This window comes from Corapipo altera, unplaced genomic scaffold (genome assembly GCF_003945725.1).
Source record: "Corapipo altera isolate COAL_440 unplaced genomic scaffold, ASM394572v1 2b, whole genome shotgun sequence".
NCBI classification, from domain to species: domain Eukaryota; kingdom Metazoa; phylum Chordata; class Aves; order Passeriformes; family Pipridae; genus Corapipo; species Corapipo altera.
Window position 1 is genome coordinate 18,908,446 of NW_020884874.1, and position 22,860 is coordinate 18,931,305.

At 36.7% G+C, this 22,860-nt stretch overlaps 1 protein-coding gene across 2 annotated transcripts in view; it reads right to left on the reverse strand.

Moving 5' to 3' along the window:
- Positions 1-3,227: 3,227 nt before the first annotated feature.
- MED23 (mediator complex subunit 23) overlaps positions 3,228-22,860 on the reverse strand; it is a 36,100-nt gene continuing 16,467 nt past the window's right edge. For both annotated transcript variants that reach the window (XM_027633840.1, XM_027633839.1), the window contains 18 exons: positions 22,451-22,594; positions 20,848-20,993; positions 20,036-20,281; positions 19,708-19,850; positions 18,999-19,173; positions 17,511-17,674; positions 16,269-16,393; positions 15,584-15,789; positions 14,463-14,643; positions 12,778-12,948; positions 11,450-11,666; positions 10,389-10,625; positions 8,860-9,025; positions 7,819-7,891; positions 6,448-6,662; positions 5,829-5,949; positions 5,007-5,138; positions 3,228-4,344 (listed from right to left, as the gene is read on the reverse strand). In XM_027633840.1, coding sequence (XP_027489641.1) covers positions 4,171-4,344; positions 5,007-5,138; positions 5,829-5,949; positions 6,448-6,662; positions 7,819-7,891; positions 8,860-9,025; positions 10,389-10,625; positions 11,450-11,666; positions 12,778-12,948; positions 14,463-14,643; positions 15,584-15,789; positions 16,269-16,393; positions 17,511-17,674; positions 18,999-19,173; positions 19,708-19,850; positions 20,036-20,281; positions 20,848-20,993; positions 22,451-22,594 — 3,036 coding nt within the window. In that variant the 3' untranslated portion in view covers positions 3,228-4,170. The remainder of the gene's footprint in view (positions 4,345-5,006; positions 5,139-5,828; positions 5,950-6,447; positions 6,663-7,818; positions 7,892-8,859; positions 9,026-10,388; positions 10,626-11,449; positions 11,667-12,777; positions 12,949-14,462; positions 14,644-15,583; positions 15,790-16,268; positions 16,394-17,510; positions 17,675-18,998; positions 19,174-19,707; positions 19,851-20,035; positions 20,282-20,847; positions 20,994-22,450; positions 22,595-22,860) is intronic.

Genomic DNA, 22,860 nt, shown 5'->3' on the forward strand with positions numbered 1-22,860 from the left:
TCCATTGTTTGGTTCATCTTCAGAAAAGGCTGCACAATTTCAGGTACAGCCTGCCAAGCCACAAATATCCTTTTATGTCTTAAAAAGTCTTAGTGCTAAAAATCATAAGGCTGTCATCTACTGCCTTTTTTTTTTTTTTTAGGTGATCAAGTATAAAAATCTGTCATCAACTCTAGCTCTGGTAGCTGTTGCATTAATCAAGTGATTGGCTTTTAAAAAAAAATAATCTGTCACATTTTAAAAGACTAAAAATCTTTCTATTTGTTTGGAAGATTTTGCAAATCCCATAGCTCTGTGGAGTCCTCCAGTAAATTTATGTGGAAGACAAACAAAACATGTTTCAAACATCAAGGACAACAGTGTAATACGGCCTCTAAGTTGTCAAATCTTGGATCAAAATGTTGGTAGTTCCAAGGAAGATCTGAGTGTTCAGTATGTTGCATTATACTCACAATCAACTGCAATCAGATTAAATTTTTTGAAGAAATCTCCCTCTGGTGGCTAAAAAAGAGAATTCAAATCTTCCCTAATCTAAATCTGGGGTTTTTTAGGTTTAGGAATCTACTGACTCAGTCAGTCATATTAGAAAAGACTGTTCAAATCTTACTTAATCAATACGCTCCATGAGAGTCAGATGAGGTGAAGGAAGACTGGTATGATTGTGTCTATTCCATACTGGCTACCTATGATTTGGAATACAAAACAAGAAACCAAAAGCCAAAACCTAAACCTCAGATTTATGTTACCCCTCACTACTCACAACTACTTTGAGTTCCAGTGGACTGACAAACACAATATGGAATTTTAAAAACCAACCATATGACAGCCATAATCAATTACAAACACGTCTGAAATTACACTGGAATTTTGTTTTGCTGTGCTAGCACTTCAGAAAGTGAATTTGGTTAGCTGGGTTTTAAATGGCAAGACATTTAACTGAAAGCAAGAATTATTAAGGATTAATTTTTAGACCAGTATTGCTGAAGATGCAAATGTAGATTATTGCTAAAGAGACACCTTGTTCCAACCAGCGAGCACCTTCAGAAACCTGGTGAGTTTTGCAGAGAAAGAGTACATGCATGTTGAGAGGAAGAGACAGTCTTCCCTTTGCATTTTTTAACATGTAAAACATGTAAATCACTAATCCTACTAGGTAAGCAAGCGTCCTGATTCATAGCACTGTTAGTGGGATGCACCTCCTTTAAGCTATAAGTCAAAGTTCAAATGTAGTCCAGTATTGATGAAACACAGCTTTTTTGATGATTTGCCAGTGCCAGTTCACCTGAGGCAAATCCCATCCACATAGTGCCAGACTGGTGCACCAGAGTCAGGTTCTTAACATAACTGTACATTTGGCAAGGACACAAAGCGGAATGAGGGAGCTTTAAAGAATTCCAACAGCTATCATAATTTGTTTCTGAAGACAGCTATTCAACTTCCCCAATACTGCCTGAAATCCCAGTGACTGAAAACAGGTGCTAGTTTGAATATTAAAAGGGATACTCTGGGTCCCACATAAAGCACCAAAATTATTTCAATATCAAATAAGACAATTCAGAAAGAAGCTCAGTTAGAACACACATGCAGAACAGCCATGAAACACACTGTTTCTACACGCTTTTCTATTAATGTGCTCCAAAAACTGTTTAGGAAGAGAGGAAGTCTCACTGCTGACAGAAATTTGCAGACCCACAACCATAATATTGCATCTCAGGTCTGCCCAGAAAGCCTATGGGAAGGCCTGTACAGAACAGTTCACTGGATTTTTGGAGATCAACTATGTTCATCTTGTTATCAAAATCAAGTCTAATGGCATTAGAGTGACTTGGCTCCAGAATGGAATATAGGACATTCAAAACCAAACACAGAATCATAGAAGCATTCAGGGGTGAAAAGACCTTCATGATCATCGAGTCCAACCTTTGACCAAGCACTTCTGTGTTCACCACTAAACCGTATCTCCAAGTGCCACACCCACATGCTTGTTGAACACTTCTAGAGGTGATTCAACGTCTTCCCTAGGCAGTGTATTTCAATGCATGAACAACCCTTCAGTGAAGGAATTTTTCCTAGTATCAAATCTAAACCTCCTCTGGCACAACTTGAGGCTATTTCCTCTTGTCCTTTCATTTGTTAGTTGGGAGAAGAGACTGACCCCCACCTCGGTACAACTTCTTTTCAGGTGTTGTAGAGAGCAATAAGGTCTACCCTGAGCCTCCTTTTCTTCAGGTTAAACAACTCCAGCTCTCTCAGCCTCTCCTCATAGGACTTGTGCTCTAGACCCTCCACCAGCTCTACTGCCCTTCTCTGGACACGTTCCAGCATGGCAATGTCTTCCTTGTAGTGAGGGGCCCAGAACTGAACACAGAATTCAAGGTGCAGCCTCACCAGTGCTAAGTACTACTGGCAAACTTGTATCCTAATATCCTACCGAGTACTGCTGGCCACTTCATTTTTGATACAAGCCAGGATGCCATTGGCCTTCTCAGCCACCTGGGCACACTGATGGCTCATGTTCAGTTGGTTGTTGACCAGCACCCCCAGACCCTTTTCTGTAGAGCATCTTTCCAGCCACTCCTCCCCAAGCCTGCAGCACTTGCATGGGGTTGCTGTGATCCAAGTGCAGGACCCCACACTTGGCCTTACTGAACTCATACCACTGGCTTCAGACCATCAATCCAGCGTGTCCAGATCCTTCTGCAAAGCCTTCCTGCCCTCCAGCAGATCTACACTCCAACCAAACTTGGTGTTGTCAGCAAACTGACTGAGGGTACCCTCGATCCGCTTGTCCAGATTAGTGATAAAGATACTGTGCAGGACTGGCCTCAGCACTGAGCCTGGGAACACCACTTGTGACCAGCTGCCAGGATACAGCAAACATAGGCAAATGTGTTTTCCTGTCAGACTACAAATTCATTAAAGAGCACTCACAGTTCTGTTACTCAAATACACTTGGCAAAATTTAGGATCCAATTACAATACAAATGACAGCAGAAAAAAAACCTTCCACTCATTAAATCAACAGCTCCTTTTTGTAACCTAAATTTTTACAGAGAGATATAAATCAGACCTGAGCTTACCAATTTGGACTCTATTTGCAACAGGTTAAAACTGTCATTAATGTACAGCTGATAGAGAACCTGGAAAATGGAAGTATATTTGCTATGGTCAATACTTATTTTTAAGGTAATAGGTATGGAAAATAAATACGCTTAAAAATACTAAAGTGGAATTTTAAAGTGGTTTTTTTTTAATTAAAAATTTGTCCAAAAAGATGAGTATTTACAAAACATTGAGCCTTTCAATTCTGTTATCAAAACCTGCTGAGACCAGTACACATAAACCTTACAGTAGAATATTATACAAATCCAAAATACAGTAAGATCAATAAAATTAATCTGATTGACTTAATAAAAACTACACCCTCCTCCAAATAGGAAACATCAAATATGAACCAGTGCAGCTGGAACTGAATATGCAGACTTCCAATAGATTCATTAGAGACAGCCTCTGGGCTGTAACCTAACAGTCTAGTAACTGACACTAGATCAAATCCATTGCTCGTGTGTTTAATGTAATATGTATGTACAAAATTTACAAATATTTTCAAAGGTTCATTCCTAGTCTTTGTAAAGATGTCATAATTAACTCAATAAAATTGAGGCAATCTCTGTCTAGGAGTGTTTATGTATAAGGGCTTAAGTTGTCTGCCCCAAAGACAAAAAGAATTTAAATTCTTCTGTTAGACTGAAAAATAGAAAATAAGGCAGAACTCAAATTTTAAAAGGCCATTTTTTACCAGGCTACACACACTGAGTGTCCTTCCTTATTACAGGCAGAAAAAAGGAAAAATCCATATGACTCAATCTCAGATAGGGAGCAGGATATGGTAAACTCTTCAGAAGTCCATGTATTTGTTTGCAGAGAATCGTTACTCAATGATTGCAGAGAAAGGCAACACAGACCTCATCTAGTGTCTAGCATATATAGCTAGGAAGACTGACATGCACAGAGATAGGCAGCTTCATGATGCAAAAGAAATCAAAGCAGAAATCTGCACATGGTTCTCTTTCCTTTTATAAAGCACATAAGATTTCAGATCAGATCATGTTTCACCTTGGTCAGTAACAGAAGGAAGCCTTCACATCAAAGTCAGCCAAACACTTCATTTCACTGGGTTACTGGCAAAGCAACATTGACAGGCACTTGGCTGGGCTGTTGTGCTGGTGACCCATTACTGAGAGGTGGTTGTGCAACAGCAGCTGATTCCATTTTGCTGATGTGTGTTATGAAGCGTAACCGAAGTTTCAAAGCTGGTCTTAAATTACAAATTATTTTCTCAACCTGTTTAAAAAAAAAAAAAAAGGTATTTGGTAAAAAACAGGAGTATTTTTATGTGTCACTACTGTACACAAACATCACATCAGTACAACAAAAAATGGAAAAATATATAGTAAATAAGAGTTATTTACATTAATATTTTATTAATCATGCTAACTTTTGGACCTCTTCTGACAACTAACCTTAAGAAACTCCTCCCTGCTGTAACAGTTAGACACCAAAGCTCTGTAAAACAAGTCATACAACTGATTTTTCCCTGAATGTGGATGTGGATGCAGTCTTGCTTTTGCAACATGTGAAGATACATTAATTAATCAGAAATTACGTAAAAACTTAAAAGATATAGAATGAAATGAGGAAATGTTATGAAACATCCAATAGCTTTATTTCTAGCGATTGCTTTAATAATAGTATTTAAAGCACTCTAAGGCTGTATTTTAAATTTTGGACTACATAAATTAATCTTGGAATCTAGATACTTAGACTACTGCATCTGAAGCTTTTAAGTTAGTAGAAGTGCATCAACTTCCTAATTTGTATATAGAGATCTAGTCAACTGTTAAGCAATTTGTTGTACTGCTACCTATGAAAACAATTTATAAAAAGGTTAAGTTACTGTATAGGATGAAAGATTAATAACGTATCAATATCTACTGTTAACTTACTTGGTCTTTCACACTGTCACCTGTAAACATATACTTCATATGATACAAAAAATCACATATAGGATCCATGTAGTTCAGGTGGGAGCTGTACCGATCTGCGTTCAGGAGCATTTCATAAAACGCCACTCCAATCTGTTTCCACGGACACAAAGAGCAGCCCAAATGAAAATAATTTTTAAAATGCTTTAGAGTAGAAATACAGTTAAACAGTACAATAAATATGTACTGCTTTTCAGGTATCTACGATTCCTATAAATTCATCTTCTTACAAGGACAAATGGGCAGATCGAAGTAATCCCATTATGCGTAACTAAATGATTCCCAAGTTAAACTTTCCTTTCTAGAAGAGTGACACTTTTCAGGTCATCTGCCTACTGGCCAGCTCTATCTCTTTTCTCCTCCCCTACCCTTATTCACACTGACAATAATGTAAGAAACAGCTTATGTTCTTCCAGCCTCACAATTCAGCTCTTGCACACTTCCTTCCAATGCACAGGGCTTTTAAAACAGGCAGTAAGTCTGATGTATATTTTGCATGCAGTTTGAGAGCCAAAGAAAGCATGTATTGCTTGATATTTTTTGGGCTGTATTTCTTTCCTTGTTTAAAAAAAAAGTTCTAGGTGTTTTATCCAATAAGATTTCAGTTAACTGGGTAGGCTGAATACCAACTCAGCAATTCAGATCCTTGCAATTACTGTTTAATTCATAGAGAATTTAATTGCAAATATTTATTAAAGATTTTGACCATATTCTGCTTTGTAATATAATTGCAAAGCTGAAATAATATGTACCATATAAAGCAGACCACAAGCTACTCTTTACCTCTATCATGCATCGTGTCCTCTCCTGCTGGAACCGTTGCAGAAAAGGACCAACAAGGTGGTAAACGTAGAGCAACTGGAACTCTGTTTTCACTATGGGTATCAATGATTCTGTGAGGAACCTGCAGTATGTCAAGATATTTACTACTTCAGCTTTTGCTTATTTTGGGTTTTTTTCTTCCTTCCCCCACCCTAAATTCTAGCCAAAACATCACATTCTCTCTCACAGATTTAGGCCTTTATTTTAGAAAAAAACAGTGTAACTCCACAAATACTAGTTATTTCAAACATTAGTTATTTCAGGGATGCTCTAGAATTAAGAATAACATTTACTGTTACAGTTGATGCTTTGGGAATATGCTAAGTTAATACTTTAAGAAAAATTCAAATTAATAAAAACATAAAAGCTAATCAGGATAAAAAAGGCTCATTAAAGACAGTCACACAGTTACGTCAGTGGAAGAGGGAGCTGGAAAAAACTTGTGACCCATCTGGAGAGTTTTGGAGCTCTCCTGTACATATTTATCTGCTGGTGTAAGTGCTATTAGGTAGAGCTTTGTCATCTACAATATGTATGGAATTCAAAAGACAAATTATTGATCAAATATCATTACACCTACTTAGGAATGAGAGAGAGCTGCCCAATGCTAGAATGATGCCAGACAGCATGTGCCAAAGCCAAAGTGTAGCTACAGCTCATCTCAGAATAAGACTGGTGACATGCTGTGAAGTCAAACAGCTGGAATGGGTAACCAACCCACTCTGTCTCTGATGTCAAACTGGGACTGTTAATAACATTCACAATGCAATCATGGAGAACAATCCAGTATGGCTCCTGGGGAAAAAAAAACCCACAAAACAAAATAAAACAACCAAAAAAACCCCCAAACAAACAAACCACACACACACCAAAACCCAAACAACCCAAACGAAATAGTCAGAATTGCTTCTAAAAAGAACACTAAGAACACTATGTAAGATAACGTTTCCTCAGCTCTTTCTACTATTATTGCATTTCTAAAATGTGTATATATATAAATGTTATAAACAACATGGTAGTTTATAACCACATCTGACAAAGATGAAAATTGAAGCAGCACAGTACAGAAAGCATCTGTGTTAGCAGGTATGGCACATTCAAGAGTGTGGCACGATCAAGACACATCTAATGAATTTAATTGTTTAATCAGCTATTATAAAGGTCTCCAAAAGAAGCAAAGCAGAGGCAAAAAACCTTAATGGAAGGGGACTGAGAATTTTCTAGTCTTCTGAGTGCAGGCACAAACAGACCAAAAAAACAATATAAAAACAGGAATAACAAAAGGCAAAGACTATAGATGAAGATGCAAGGAGAGGGAACAGGAAGAATAAAAAAAAAAAAAAAAGGATTAAATCCATGTTGGCTTCTTTCCAAGAAGAGGAACCATTTTATTGCAGAAGAGAAGTCACAAGGAAAGGATAGTTGTGGCACATATAAGCAAGAGGTACACAAGATCGTGCAGTCTTGGTCAGGTATTAAGAGTCACGATATTCAGAAGATCAAAGTTCCTAATGATACATGCACTATAGTACTGCACATGTTTCCTTTTGCAATCTTAGGCACATCTCATTTACATGGTTTAAGAACTACAGGATGTGAAAATGCAGGTATTAATAAAAAAATAGCTTGGCGTCAGAACCCTTCCAGATTTTCTTATTACATTGCTCCAGTTCTCAATACCACACACATGGCATTTAGCTATATATTTAAATAGAAGTGATTTACTTCTTTTCATCCCAGCCCCAAAATTTAACAGAAACCCCCAAAAAATGGTCGATTTTTCCATGCTGGAGGAGTAGATGTTTCTCAAACACACACAACAGCCTTCTGACTAGCTCTTTGTGGAATCTACAGATGTTAGCTATAAGTTTTTACAACATAATCTAGGAAGATGATAAACCTTTCATGGAAGAAGATATTTTTTATTTTAAAATACAACACACTGACTCACTGGTAAGGCTGTGATAATTAGTCCAATTGCATTCATCCAAGCTGTGATGTTCTCTCTTGGTACCAGGGGCTGACTAGAGATAAAGAAAATGAAAACTCTGAAAATACACAATTGCAATTTGTGCTTCTCGTGCATCTAAAGGCAAAGATTATTTCTCTAGTTGAGAGACCTATAAAAACAAACAGGTATTTAGAAAAGCCAGAAGATGATATAAATGCTACTGTGATGTGGTGTGCAAAACTTTGTTTGGGCACATTTTGCATTAGTAGCAGGTTTCCTTTAAGGCCTACAATCTTTCTTCCTTAAGCTTTAGTGCTTAAGGTTTGTTCGTCCCTTTATTGACTCCTTCCCTCCACGTATCCCAGAAAGAGCTAACAGTAAAATATTACTAAGCTGAATGAGGCTAAATCTGAATAATTTCAGTCTGTCATTGCTCAAAGGTGTCAACTGAATGACTACAAGAATAAGAATACTAGATCCTTTCTTTCACTACAGTATTTTTCACAGTGGCTGAGCAAGAAACAGAGTTATGGGTCAAATTTAATGCATCATGGCAAAAGGTTAGCCTTGGCACACCACTGTTTCAAAGTACCTCTGATTTACATTACCATCTGGAGGATTCAGAGTTTTGCCAATGCTTCTTGCCCCTTTGCATTCAAAGATACTGTGATGTTAACTGATGAAATGTCCTCCTTTCAGCATAGCTGAAAGAACAACAGACTTTTTCCAGTCTCTGCTTCTGAACCCCAAGGATAAGACCTTCATCTAGGTGAGGTCTTCCCTCTAACTTTTATGGGCATCATGCCAAGTCAACTGTTCCTGAAGCACACACAATCCACTACAGCAATCTAACACGTGATTTTTCTGCTTGACCGCTGTAGCCTTGTTTGTCATCCAAAAATGCTTTATACATATAAAACTTAACCTATGTACACTTAATTAACAATTTAAAAAAAAAAAAAATTAGTATCATGGACTACCTTGGGAATCTCTAATTATGTATGATATATTGCAGGAAACTATTTCAGAGAGCCAACATACCTCTTCAGCACAACATTCAGTAGAGCATTGCCCACCTCCTTCCCTGGAACAGCCAGAGCCATAAGCTCAACACAGGTAACGTGCAGAGCATGGGCAGCTGGGTTAGGAAACTCATTGAATCTCCAGTCGCAATTTGGAAATGGACCAGGTGATTTGCCTGCCATAGGTGACAATGATTAAGGAAAAAAAACCTACTCCAACACAGACTAGTATAAGCAGCACACTGATTAAAAAAAACCCAAAAAACCAAACCAATGCATATACCACATACTACACTGAACTGAAGGTTACTGAAATAAGTAGAACAACCGCACTTCATAAAAAATAAGATATAGAACAAAAGTATCAATATAAGATACTGATACTCAACACTGAAGGACTGCATGAATAGATGGTTATAAATATATTACACACACAAGGCCATGCAAAGGATAAAGTTCCCCAATTAAGAGGTGGAAAAAACCAACACCAACCACCTCATTCACTCTCTGCTTCCAAAATGAAAATAACAGGGATTTTCTCTTCTGCATAATCAGAAACCATTAATTTGCCTCTCTGTAAGATCCTCTATCAGACTTCTTTATGTAAAAGGACCAGCTGCTTATCTCTGAAAATATTCCGCTTTCCCAAACAAGACTTAGTTGAACTACATACAGAAGAGTCTCTAAACACAGTTAACATTTGCACAAAAGCAGAGGTTTATGTAATTTTAGCTTTCTTTGGAGAGACCAAATAAACTTCTTTCAAGTTACATATCAAAGAAAGGGAAGTTCAGGAAAAGAAGTGAAGGAATACATAAAATCCCAAAAATTGGTCAACTCTCGTAAAGCTGCTCCAGAAAAAAGCCAAAGTCCAGGGAGATTCCAGTAGTGCTGTTCTCTAGTTTGTCAGTTGTTCCCACAGAACTTAAAATCAGCTCTAGTCATAATGGCAAAAATTAATAACAGGCAGCAATTAAGAAAACATAGGTTTGTGTTAAATAACTTCTAGCTTTTCCTTCTTAAAAAACAGATTCTCAGCAGTCTTTAACAGCACATATATCATGCTTCAACTAGACACAGCTAGTTATATACTATCTTAAATGTGTCACTGCTTCCAGTATTTCATTCTTAGTAATACTGATAATGGTACTGGAAAACAGCAAGTTCATTTTAGGCAATTTTTTTAAATACTTATGCTTTGCACCAAGCTTATTTTTTTGTGGTAATTAGAAGTCAATTCAGAATGCGTAAACATCAGTAATTGTATTTCCATGTGCTGCTTTAAACAGTGAAAGATTTATATAGCTGTACTGTACTTTGTTTTCCCCATATCTTTCAAGATGTTTTCTAGGGCAACACAGTCCCTGTGTAGAATAATAAGGTACATGGAAGTAATCTAATGTGAATTTAGACTGATATATGCAGCTAAATAATGACTCCAAGCTTTATTTCACATCTGAACAGACAGGAATTGAACTTTATATTTTGATGAAATGAAGCTACAAAAAATTGTCATAGCTGACTTAATGCAAACTTTCAGAAGGATATTGTCTACCAGTCTTCCAATGAGCTTGCAATAGTAAGTGTCATCAGGAACCCATGGATTTTCTTCTCGGGGATTCATAGCACATTTGAGATAAGTATCACTTAGGCACCAGCCCAGCGGGCGATTATCTTTGAGAGAGCCAATTATGGCATGAACAAGTTTTCTCTTGAGGTTTGTGCGCTCTCTGAGATGCCCCTCATAATAGTGAAGAGTGTTGTACAAGTAAGTCACTGGTCGGTCTGCCAAGAAGAAAATGAAAACAGTAAAAACTAGAAATAATTTCTAGCATCACTCTATGTTTATGGTGGCAAATATAAAACTAAAACCAAGAGCTATACAAGACTAAGTTGTATGTATTTAAGAGCAGCACATATGGAATTGATTCATGTTCTTTATTTCAATATACTCTACAAAACCGATCTTCCTTTGTCTTGTACATTAAATGCGTTTGCAGAACAAAAGAAACGGAACAAAGAAGATCAGTATTACTAACAGTTCACATCTTAATGATAATATTAATATATTTGTAAACAAACCAACTAAATCATCTCTTCATATAAAATAGGAAGGATTCAGGTATGAAGTCACAGTAAAGAAAGAACATTGTAAATTGTCTGAGCATAACACAGCAACAATATCTATAAAAAAAGACCTTATTATAACAGTGTAGTTATTAAAGCATTAAAAAAATCAGGTAAAGTTATTTGAATCTTAAGTAAGGATAGAGAGAGGAACTGCTTTTCAGTTGTTTCGGTCTTGGTAACAGAAAGTTTGTTAGGACATCAGTCCAAGTACTTACTGCTAGAAGGGAATGAAAGGGAAAGGTGTGAAGGAAGCAAGAATTAGCAAGAGATACCTGATTTAAAGCAAGTTCACTGTTAGTAAGCTGAAATTCACTAAACAGGGAATATACCTCTCTGTGTAAATGTACACCGGGTTTACAGAATATGAAAGGAATAAAACACTGCTGTGCTAGTACATGAAAAATTATGAGTGAAGGAGATGAAGGAGAATAGAATGACTGCAACAAGACTATATCTGTGTGTATTCATGGATAACTTACCATGAAACTTGTATAAACCTCCCAGATGATCCAATAAAGTTTCTAGTGATTTAGACACTGGAAGCAATTCCAGAAATCTATGAATTACAATATCAAACACTGGCAGAAAGCGCAGGCATACATTTCCAAAATAAATTGGTAAGTACTGGGGCTGGATCTGAACTGGTGGATTGACTTGCTCTGCCAAGCCCTCGAAATAAAGTTTTTCAGGATATTTCTGGAGGGAAAGAAATCCAACAAAATCTAAATCTCCCTAGAAGCAATGGATTAAACATTCAGCATCTATATTGCTTTAAAAAAGACATTTCATAATCCTCTTCTTATCACATTTGAATTCAATGAGAAGGTTTCACTGTAGAGTTTACTGAAGAAAATTCAACTCTGACTGAAATCAGTTATTAGACTAGTAGATAACAACTTAAAAAAAAAAACAAACTGCAAAACAAAATTTCACCACCACTCAGAATGGGCACAAGAGAACACTAAGCATCTCAAGACAAAACTGGAAGCAGCCAGCACTTAACTGTCCTTTGTCAAGTACTTCAAGAGAAAACCTGGGGGAAATCAGCACTACTGAAATTTTCTGCATCATATACTGAATTAGAACACTAGAAATAATATGCATGGAATAATTTCCCTGGGAATGAACTGGAGTGTACACAAATAACAGATGGATACTACTGAGCTTATGACGTTTTACCTGTTAAAACACTGTATGGCTAAGGCAGAGGGCTAATATAGACCAAACAGCTTCTGGAGCAGAACCAGATGGCATGTGTTAAGTTACATGAGAGTTTGCTTATATCTGTTCCATCTCAGTGTTCATTTCGTTTTTGACAGAACAGTCCATTGGTACATCCTTTTCTAGTCAGCAGAAGCCAGTACAGTTATAGCAGCATTAAAATCTCAGCAATTTTCTTCCCTAACATATCAGGCAACGCAAAAGATGGAAGAAGCTTTAATAATTAGAAAAAAACATAGGTTTAACTATTGGTATAATCATGAAACACTAGAAAGAAATACCTTCTCCCTGATGCATAAAAACTCTGTTCTAAATGAATTTCAGTAACATTAAGATTTTAAAATCGTTTGAGTTAGATGAGCAAGAGTGAACTTTCAAGCAATTCTTAAGCTGCTTTTTTCTTTGAATATTACTGTTTTATAATTTTAAAGTTATTACATATAGTAATTTATTATTTTCACAGTAGCCTAAACAAACTACAGCTTACTAGGTAACTCCAAAAGCTGATCAAGCTGACCTGTGAGTGATGGCTGATCTCACCTCCACAGAAAGTATTACAATATAAGAATGCTATTAACTTTGATACCTTGTGGTAACTCATGTGCTTTGTATGCCAGTCATTCTGCAGCCAGTGTTCTGGAGAATTCTCCTTCACAAAGTCACTCACTCTGTTTCTGAAATCATTAGGCTTCAATAAGAGTAATTGAATTATGAAGTAACAGACTTGAGCTTCATTTCCTTCATGACTACGCATAGCCTGAAAGAAAATGGATCAGATAATATGAAATTACAGTTGACACTGCTGTCTGCTTTATAGCCCCTAAACATGGCAGCAGTCACATTTCCTAGCCACTCTAGGTACATCCACACACAAATTCACACTGAGCATATGGTCTTTCAACTCTATTTTTCAATAGGTTCAATCCTCATCCCATTCCTTATTCCACAGGCAGAAAGTCTTAAAACTCCCTAGTGATAGCACTTTCTCTAACAATTGTAGCTCTCTTTTATCTGCCAGTTCTCTTATTGAAAATAACCGATTAATGACAGTGAAGTTGAGATTGCTTCAAACTTTTGGCCACTCTGATATGTTTGGACTTCGGTTTGAAAACCAAACTAGAATTCAAACAAACAGTTTTACATTAAGATGAGGTTTTAAATTATACATAAAGCATGAATGAAAATCTAGTTCTCTCTGGGCAAATACTGCTTTATTTTTAGGATAACATGAAAAAACAGAGAACATCATTTCTCCCTTATGATGAAACAGGCTGAATTCTAAGCAAAGCATATACTAATGGCTACAAGATTTTCCATTCGTTTCTTAATCATGGCATGCCATATCCCTTCTATCTTTCTTCAGAAATCACAGGACCATAGAATCATTTAGGGTGGAAAAGACCTTTAAGATCATTGAGTCCAACCATTAACCCAGCACTGCCAAGCCCACCACTAAACCATCAGTGCCACATCTACAAGCCTTTTAAATACCTCCAGGGACGGTGACTCAACCACATCCCTGGGCAGCCTATCCCAATGTTTGATAGCCCTTTCAGTGGAGACATTTTTCCTACTATCCAATCTAAACCTCTCCTAGCACAACTTCATACTATTTCATCTTGTCCTATTGCTTGTCACTTGCAAAAAGACACCGCCTCCTGCCTGGCTACAATCTCCTTTCAGGTGGTTGTAGAGAGCAATAAGGTCCCTTTTCTCCAGGCTAAACAGCCCCAGCTCCCTCAGCTGCTCTTCATAAGACATGTGCTCCAGTCCCTTCACCATCTCCATTGCCCTTCTCTGGACTTGTTCCAGCACCTCAGTGTCTGTCTTGCAGTGAGTGGCTCAGAACTGCCTGTAGCACTGCACGGGGTTGTTGTGACCCAAGAGCAGGACCTGGCACTTTGCCTTGCTGAAACCTCAGACAACTGGCCTCAGCCCATTGATCCAGCCTGTCCAGATTCCCCTGCAGAGCCTAAATAACTGCACAGCTCTGAGGTCAGAGACCCAAATCACTAATCACGGCACTTAGTAATACTAGTTCAATGGTTGCCACTAAATAACCAAGAAATGCTTTTCCTGAAGGCTCAGAGAACTACAAGACTTGGAATTTTACACTGCTTAAAGAAGTAATCTATTATTTTACTTGATTATTGGTTTAGCAACTAGTATTTAAGACCAATGCATTTTTAAAAAGATTGTTCCTATGAAAGTGAGTCAGAAAGCAGACTCTGCCTGAAGAACAGCCATCTTATCTTCTGAAGCAATACTTACCAAACACAGTATCAACCTATCCAGCGTTACAATATTGTATTTCCACACCATGTCATTGAGAATCTCAATGCATTTATTGAGCTGCTGGCCTCCTGCAGAGGTAGAGAATTCATACACCAAGAAATCAGCAAATGTTCTGACATGTGCCACCAGAGCTCTGGCCCCAATTCTTTCTAACACTCTAGAAGGGAAGACAAAGAAAAAAAAAAAGGCAACAAGAAGTTGTTACAGTTATTTAATATATTTTTAACTGGTCTACTTGATACGCATTAGTGGGTTTTAACACAGTTGTCTTATTAAAAAGAAAAAAGAAAAAACTCTCTCCCTTTACTAAATTAATTCAAGAAAACCCCAAAGCAAAGCAAAAAAACCCAAACAAACAAAACCTTAGAGCAACAGAATTCCAAACTCTGAATACTAATCAGGAGAAATGCTTCAAGTTCACCAATTTCATCTGCAGTATTCTGCCCAGAACCCATGCTTTACTTATGTAATTTTAGTTATACACCTTTTAGGACAATCTTCTGCAACAAAACTTCATTTTTCCACGGTATGTAGTTTAATACAGCCATAGCATTATTACGCTATTTCCTCAATGCACTGATGAGTAACACATGCTATCATAAATACTGTTTCAATAGACCTAGCAAGGACTGAAAAGAAATAAATATCCTTTTCACAACTGGAACTGACGCTGTTACTACCAAGAACAAATAAAAAAACACAGGATTACTACTTCCATAATGAATTTTCATCTTAATCCAACATTTGTTTTCTAAAAAAATATTTGGCCTTTATCCATGCATAAATTATAAATAAATGTGTTATATTTTGTTTACTATTTAAGATTGTGTGAAACACTGCTATTACAAGTAAACTGATTAGTTCAAACATGTCATATCCTTGTTTCTCACCAGGAAAAAGATGCATTGCAGACCAATCTTAAACACTGCACAATTACTATGGTATGCTGGCTAGTACCTAGCTCCACTCTCTTTTTTCATGCTCTGCATGCTCTGAATTAATTTAAAAAAATCAAGCTGTTACTGCAGAAGGCCTATGTCCTCAGAACTGGGAATGCTGCTGTAATAAATTTGAAACAGCATGTCTTTTAAGCTCACCTGAAGCCAATTTGATTAATGTGATCAGTGTCTAACAGCATCTTCCATAGGAGACAAAGAAAAAGCGGGGATGAACCTTGAGCAGAAAAGTGTGTGATTATGTCATTTTCATTGGTCATAGACTTCCACTTCCGGTATTCTTCTTCCACATTCTTCTTCAGGTTAAAACGGCTTTCCTGAGGTACGTTATTCTGCTTGAAGAACACCTGAAAAAAGTAGGCTTTGCTGTGACTGAGAGCCTATAGAACAACATTTGAACAGGTAAACTTTAAGAGTTCTTACTTTCTTACGAGTTCTTACTTCCTTTTACAATACAACCTATTAGGTAGGGTTGTTATTTCACTGTGACATAACAGTGACTGTTTCATTACTAACATGACAAACTGCCATAGAAAAAAAGGCTTCTCCAACTTTTTATTTTATTTTTTTAATTTTTAAAACATCTGATTTGCCTTGCACCAGAAGTATCAGTTGACCAAACTTAGCCTAAGAATACTCCAGGGGAAGCTAATGCTTTTCTGAAGAAATAGCAATGTCACAATCATGCTGCATTCTTCAGGGACTTGAGATTAATGCAGTCTAGACAGGGGAAGAATCCCACCAACTCACAAAAGGCAAAGGATGTTGTTAAGAGGGTAAATTCACTGTGTTTCCAGTTGTAAAATCATCAGTTTTAAACTATTACCTGCAGAGGAGCTGGAAAACAGCTTAGTGTATGTGATGCCCAGTTATGTGGAGTAAAACTCATGATAGTCTGCAGTATGTCCTTGCACCAAGTTCCCTGAATTGAATCAGAACCTGTGAAAAAATCTAGAAAATGGATCAATGATATTAGAATTTCACAGAAAAAACATTTCTTATTGGTGTTCCTTTTGTCATCATATGCATCAAGGCTTTGCTAGTTCAACTCAGTTTCCATTTTGTCCAACTTCTCCCAGCCCTTTTCTTTGACTCTTATTTACTCTACAGAACCACCTGGATATTACCTTTCTTATGCTACTAACAATAAGAAAATTATTTTTAGGTTTTGAGCTAGAAATAAAGCAATAATGATTTTAACATTTTATATTTAATTTCCTGTAATGGCAGTAAGATAAGTTTCTGCTGATTAACTGATTATTTTTTTTTAAAATCCTGAAGAAGATAATGATGATGAAGTTGCCAGATGAGATTTTATATTGCTTTAAAAAGGCTTCTCAGAAGCACCTGTCCCAATTAAGTAGAAATAAAACAGAAGCCTCATTCCTCCAACCCTTGTGTTGATTTCATTAAAGGTTCAGAAATGGTTAAAAAACAAAAAAACCCACAAAGATGTCCTTTTCCTTTCAAATCACCTCTACCAGTCTTTGTAAACCAGTTGTTCTAACTCTCCAGCGACTCTCTAGACTAGAATCATAAAAAAGGAGAGAAAACATACCCATCAAAGCTAACAAAAACCTGATCCATGTCATTGCACATTGTTAAAACATTAAAACACAACACAGAAGCTTCCCCTGTTCCCTTTCCCAAGAAAGAAAACCCAAAACACACACTAACTTTTCTTAAATGTAAGCTGTATAGGCTTCCACATGAGCAGTACAGTTGCTGTGAATATTCTATGGTTTTTTTTCTAAATGGAATGCATCAGTAATCAATCCAAATATTTAAATTTAAAATAATGAAGCTAAAAATAAGACAGTAAAAAAACCCCAAACCCCAGTCATATGGTACCTCTGTGTAAACTTTTAAACAATGTCTGATTTCACTACGGCTTTAATAACAGCTTCTTGCCTAAATAAAAGTAGCTAGAAGTTAAGATTACACTTCTTTCAAAACCAGAAGTGCATGGAATATGTTTTATCACTAGATCATTTCCATGATATTCTATTGAATAGTATTTTAGAGAAATGGCTTGACCACAGCTTTTACTTAGATGTACTGCTATTACCTGTCACATGTGTTGCCCTTGCTAGAGTTAAGATCAAAGCCCTGTTGAGTTCTTCTGATTCTCCTGAAAGAACTGTTTTGGGATCACTGAGGAACCGTGTGAACTGCGGTTGGACTTCTGAGCTGCCCAAAGCTGTGATTAGCCTTAGAGCAGTACTCTCAACACTGAAAGAAGGAAACAGTCCAGTTAGCAAACAATGTTTATACTACTGCTTCTAAGGTTCCAAACCCACCTATTTTTCCTCCATTTTCTGCTTCAAATAATACAAATCCAAAAAGATTTTTGAAAATTATGTTCTTAATCGTTTTGAAAAGTTTGCTTTTTCTAGTGTTTAATAAATTTGTTATCAATTATTTCAGTACTTTATTTTTAAATAAAGCACTCAAAAGTAGATTTAGTGAAAATTCAGCTGCAGAGCCCCTGAAAAAGAGCCTGAAGTCTCTCCAATTTAGAGCCCCCTCACTGTTGCCTTTTGCACATCTTCATCTAAAGAAGGGTACACAGATGAATAAATATATGCAAAGCCAGAATAAAAAGGCATGAATAATGCATAGGAAGCTTCAAAGCTAACTACCACCTTGAAGCAAACAGCACTAAATTGTCCTTATTAAAGAAATGAGGAAGTTGAGGAAGTACAGTTTTTGATTAAAAGTACTTTTATTTCCAGTGCTTTAGATGGAAGCACTTTTCACACCAGGTAGTTTGAAGTAATTGAAAAGACTTTTATAACATTGTGTCTTTGAAATAACAAAGCCATAGATAAGTTTATTCCATTCTAGTTGCATGCAGTGCTTATTAAAAGTGACTAACATCTGTATTTCAGATTAAGATGACCAAACAAGAGTGAATAAAGAGAGCAAGACCTTGAATTTAAGGAGAAACTTGTTTTAACTTGTTTTCTTTATGCTTGATAAAGGATATGCAACTGGGCAATTTGAATTTGGACTAAGAAACTGAGAATCCTGGTCCAGTGGAAGGTGTCTCTGGCCACGGCAGAAGAATTGGAACTACATAACCTTTAAGGTCCCTTCCAACCCAAACCATTCTATGACTCTATGAATTCACTCTGTAATTAAGATTTTCTGGATATGAACTGATAATAATGAAGTTGCTCTGTCTCACATACTCCTACAAGATTTATTGTACTCTGAAAGTGAATGGACACTATTTTCTACAACTTTTCTACAATAAACCCCAGATTCCACATAGAAACTGAATCTCATACTCTTCAGCTTTGTTAACAGTAAGTTACTCTTAAAGCTTTTCCCTGGAATTATCTCCATAACCACCCTAGAGCTTCTCTAACCAGGTTTTCCATCTTTCGTGTATTTAAATTAGCCACTGTTTTATGCATTGTTTACACTGATATAAGACACACACCCTGATGGAAGTACTCATGTCCCGTTTAAGCACCGTTCTCACGTAGCTTTCAGTATATGATAAAGAAGGAATCTGGGATTATGGCTAAATATGGCAAATGTCACTCACCACAGGTGAAGCTGGTTCTGATTAGTCTGTGGCACAGCAGCCAAGGAATGAAGATGGCTGAGGAGTTGGACTCTGTAATGAGGCTGGATGTGATGCATCCGATAGCTAAACATTTCTAGTAGAGTATGCAAAATTCCCCATGCGTGAGATTTGAACACTGTTGGCAGGAGCTGACCTTATGAAAAAAAGTTTGTTAAGTAAGTTTTAGAATGGATCACACTTTGAAATACAACTACAGAGTACACTGGTGTTATTAGGCTGCAAGTCAGATATTTGATTTGAAAAATGTACTACCTCCAAAGAGCATGTGTGCAAGTGCTGTCTGAAGATGCTGTAAATGTATAGAGCTTAATAATTTTTTGAATTAACATATACAGCAGACATGCAAATTATTTTAATGAGGGCGATTAAGTATCCCGTGTATCTAATTAAGTAACTTTGCTTACAGTTTTCCATTAAGCATGTTTTTGCACAATGCAGCATAACTAGGAAGGTCTTGGCCACACAAGTGATGGTATAAATGGACAGCAGCACATTCATCTGAAATTTACTGCAGCATTCACAACTTTTACAATTTCTTTTATATTAAAATAATTTATATATGTTGCATCATTATATTTTCAGTTTTATTATGGTCTCTAGTTGCCATTTAAAGAAAATACTACTTAACAAAAGGAAGGGGGGGGGGAAAAAAGGTTTTCTTTCTTACTGATAAAGCCTTTGATGCCCAAGGATTCTATTTCCATATAAACCAAGAGGCGACTATAGGTTTCCACAAGAGCAGGAGCCAAGGCCACACTAGATTTTGCATGGGCCAACTTAATCACCCTTGTAGCTATGCTATGAATTAGACTGAGGAAAGAGAGAAAGTGTTTTTCAATCAAAAACATGGACTTGAAATTTAAGAAATTTATTAACTAATTAAAAGATCTATATACAACATGTTCAGGCATAGGAAATCTTTCTCATGATAAATAGCCACAAACAGATTTACAGGTTTAAAAAAAAAAAAAAAAAAAGCTGTCTGCATACTGTACCTCATTTTGGCATGAACTGTGAGTGAATCCAAGAGGTTCATTGGCAATGGGGTAATAGACCCTGATGCCGTACAATTAGTCCCTGGAAGAGGTGTTCTCATGTTGCCATTTCCATAAATAGTCTCTACTAGTACACCCATTGGCAAAGTGAAACACTCTGAATTGGTTGAATAAGCATTGCACAACAAGGCAATTTTGTAGTCATTCATCTGTAAACTTTTATTCCTTAAACTCTGTTGCAAAAACCTGGGTACGGAAGAGGTTAAACATTAGGCAGAAAGAATGCACAGACATTCCAGAAATACCACCACAATAACCTCAGTAAAAAAAAATCCATTATAAAATAGTAGAAAAAAATCAAAATAGTTGTTAATTGCACCACATCAAAAGAACAACAACTTATGCCACAGTTTCATTGTGTTACGACTTTTCTATATTAAACACCTCAGCAGATAAATACACTTTAAAAACCACCTTTCAAGACGAAAACTTAACCCAATGTACTGCTTATCCACACTTTCCAAACCACAGCATAACAAAACCAGTCAATTTACTTTCAGATTCTCCATTAGCAATAAAGACTTCTTATTCTGCAATAAAATACATCATTTCCATTAGCTGGATGACAGCATTTCCCTTTTTATGAAATATTTTGAGTTTGAATTTTCCCTTTTTGAATGACTTTGAACTCATTCCTTTGATAACCTTTATACAGCATCCCATAACACTATACATTCTGAATACAGACTTGGAACTTCCTATTTCATTATGTCTAGGCACAAATCAAAACATAACAAAAACCCCGCACTCACTCATGGTGAAGTTTGAGAGAATGAGGAATGGGAATCTGTAACTTGGAGTTGTCACTATGGGCCTTCCGATTCAAATGAATCCAAATGCAGGTCATTGCAAAAGCATGAGTTGACTGGGGTTTGTTAATATCAGGTACAGGAATACACTAAAGAAAGAACACATGAATGTGACAAATCACATGGATTAATGTGCAAAAACCGACTTAGATAGACAGTATTCACAAAAAAAGACAGTATTCTTTTTTTTCTGACCTGCAGCACCATAAGGAACATTTTTAAAGAACGGATTCTGCCCTCATCATTGTATGCAATTTTAAATCAAGAGCTCTGGAGGAGACCTGGACCTCAATAATTATTCTGAAAAACACCCAAAACAAACAAATTATCTAAGATCTTGGCAAAAGGAAATTCATGCTAAGAGTATACAAATTCCACATATATATAGCTACAAAATATGTGCTTTTCCTCTCAGCCTCACATATACATTACTCCGAAATCAGTTATGGTACGTGCTTCCATAGTAGGTATTCAGTGGTTCACCAGTATTTTCTGAAAAATCTAAATTGTTTTAGCATCACAGTTAATCCTTAAAGATTAATACATTTCTTATGAAAAGGTAGAAATACACCCCAAAATTAAAAGTTTTGTATACAGACTCAGGTATATTACTGCCACTGGAAAAGGCACTCCGGCTCTCTCCTTTTGCCAACACCCCCATTTCTTTCCCTTTGATATAGTTACTACTGCACAAGCACCACTGGCTGCACAAGTGAGACCACCACTGCATAATCAACAGGACTTCAAGACAGATACTTGTAAGAGCAACAGCCATAGACAACATTTAAAGTGCTTGTGAAATTGAACCTTAAGAAATGCCCTAGTCACACAAAGACTTTAAACAAGTGTAACTCGGAGCCATCACTACAGCTAAAGTAAGTAGTCCCACCACTCTTCCCGTATTTTATGCTGACAAAAGCAACTGCAAGCTCCTGACACAAACTGTACCAAAGAATTTCTGTGGGTCAAAACTAATATATCGGGGGAAAAATTGTTACATATCAGTTTGATACACCACACATTTGTATTATCATAACCACTGACCCAACGCAGAAAGCACTATGAAATCACACTTCACAGTGCTACCATGATGGAAGTTTAAGAACTTCTAACTGTCCCTTCTAGAGGAATGTATAAAGCATGACTAGGATTGGATCTGTCCCAGCAGAATGAATTTTAACTAACCACTCAGTTCTTTGCAACTGAAGGTGTCTTTCAGTGTACTATTCTGTTACAGCTCAGAGGTAACAATAAAATTACATGTTTTTCCTTAATAGTCTCCTCAGTGCTTCAACAAACTCCTCAAAACTTTAGTCAAATCAAAGTCAAGGAAGAGAGGAGTCAACGTAAGTTTTTTCCTGCCCCTAAAAACAAACATGTTTACATGGATAGGAAATCCAAGTAAATCCTAAATCCTAAAAAAATCATTTAATTATGAAGCATCTCTCTTCAACTATGCAGCACATATGTGTTTTAAGAGTGACTCAAGAATGATAGTAATACTGACATATAAAGGTCCCAGTTGAATTAAAAATTAGAGACTTACTTCTTTCTCAGGATACAGGAGGTCAAAAAGCTTCATAACTGGGAGGAAGTCAGCTAGTGCATTCTTCTGGATGCTGCCAGAGATGAACTGGAGGAGCACCCACATTAAGTGGTCTCTCCCCTTAATGAGACCACGGCCTGCCAACTGTCAAAAACACTCAGTAACAGATAAATACTGCCCACAGGAGAAAAATCACTGCAAAGATTCCTATAAAAGTACAAGGGTAGACTAAAACAGTTCCAGCAGAGATCAGTGAGAATTTTATAGCAGGACTTCAGTAGAAATGTACATCATGTTTCCAGAAAGAAGAGAAACAGGTACATTAGTTGTAACACACAAAGAGACTCTGGGAGGCAGAACAATTAATGGTAAGATTTAAAATGCATTTAACTCTTGAGGATCACTGCTTT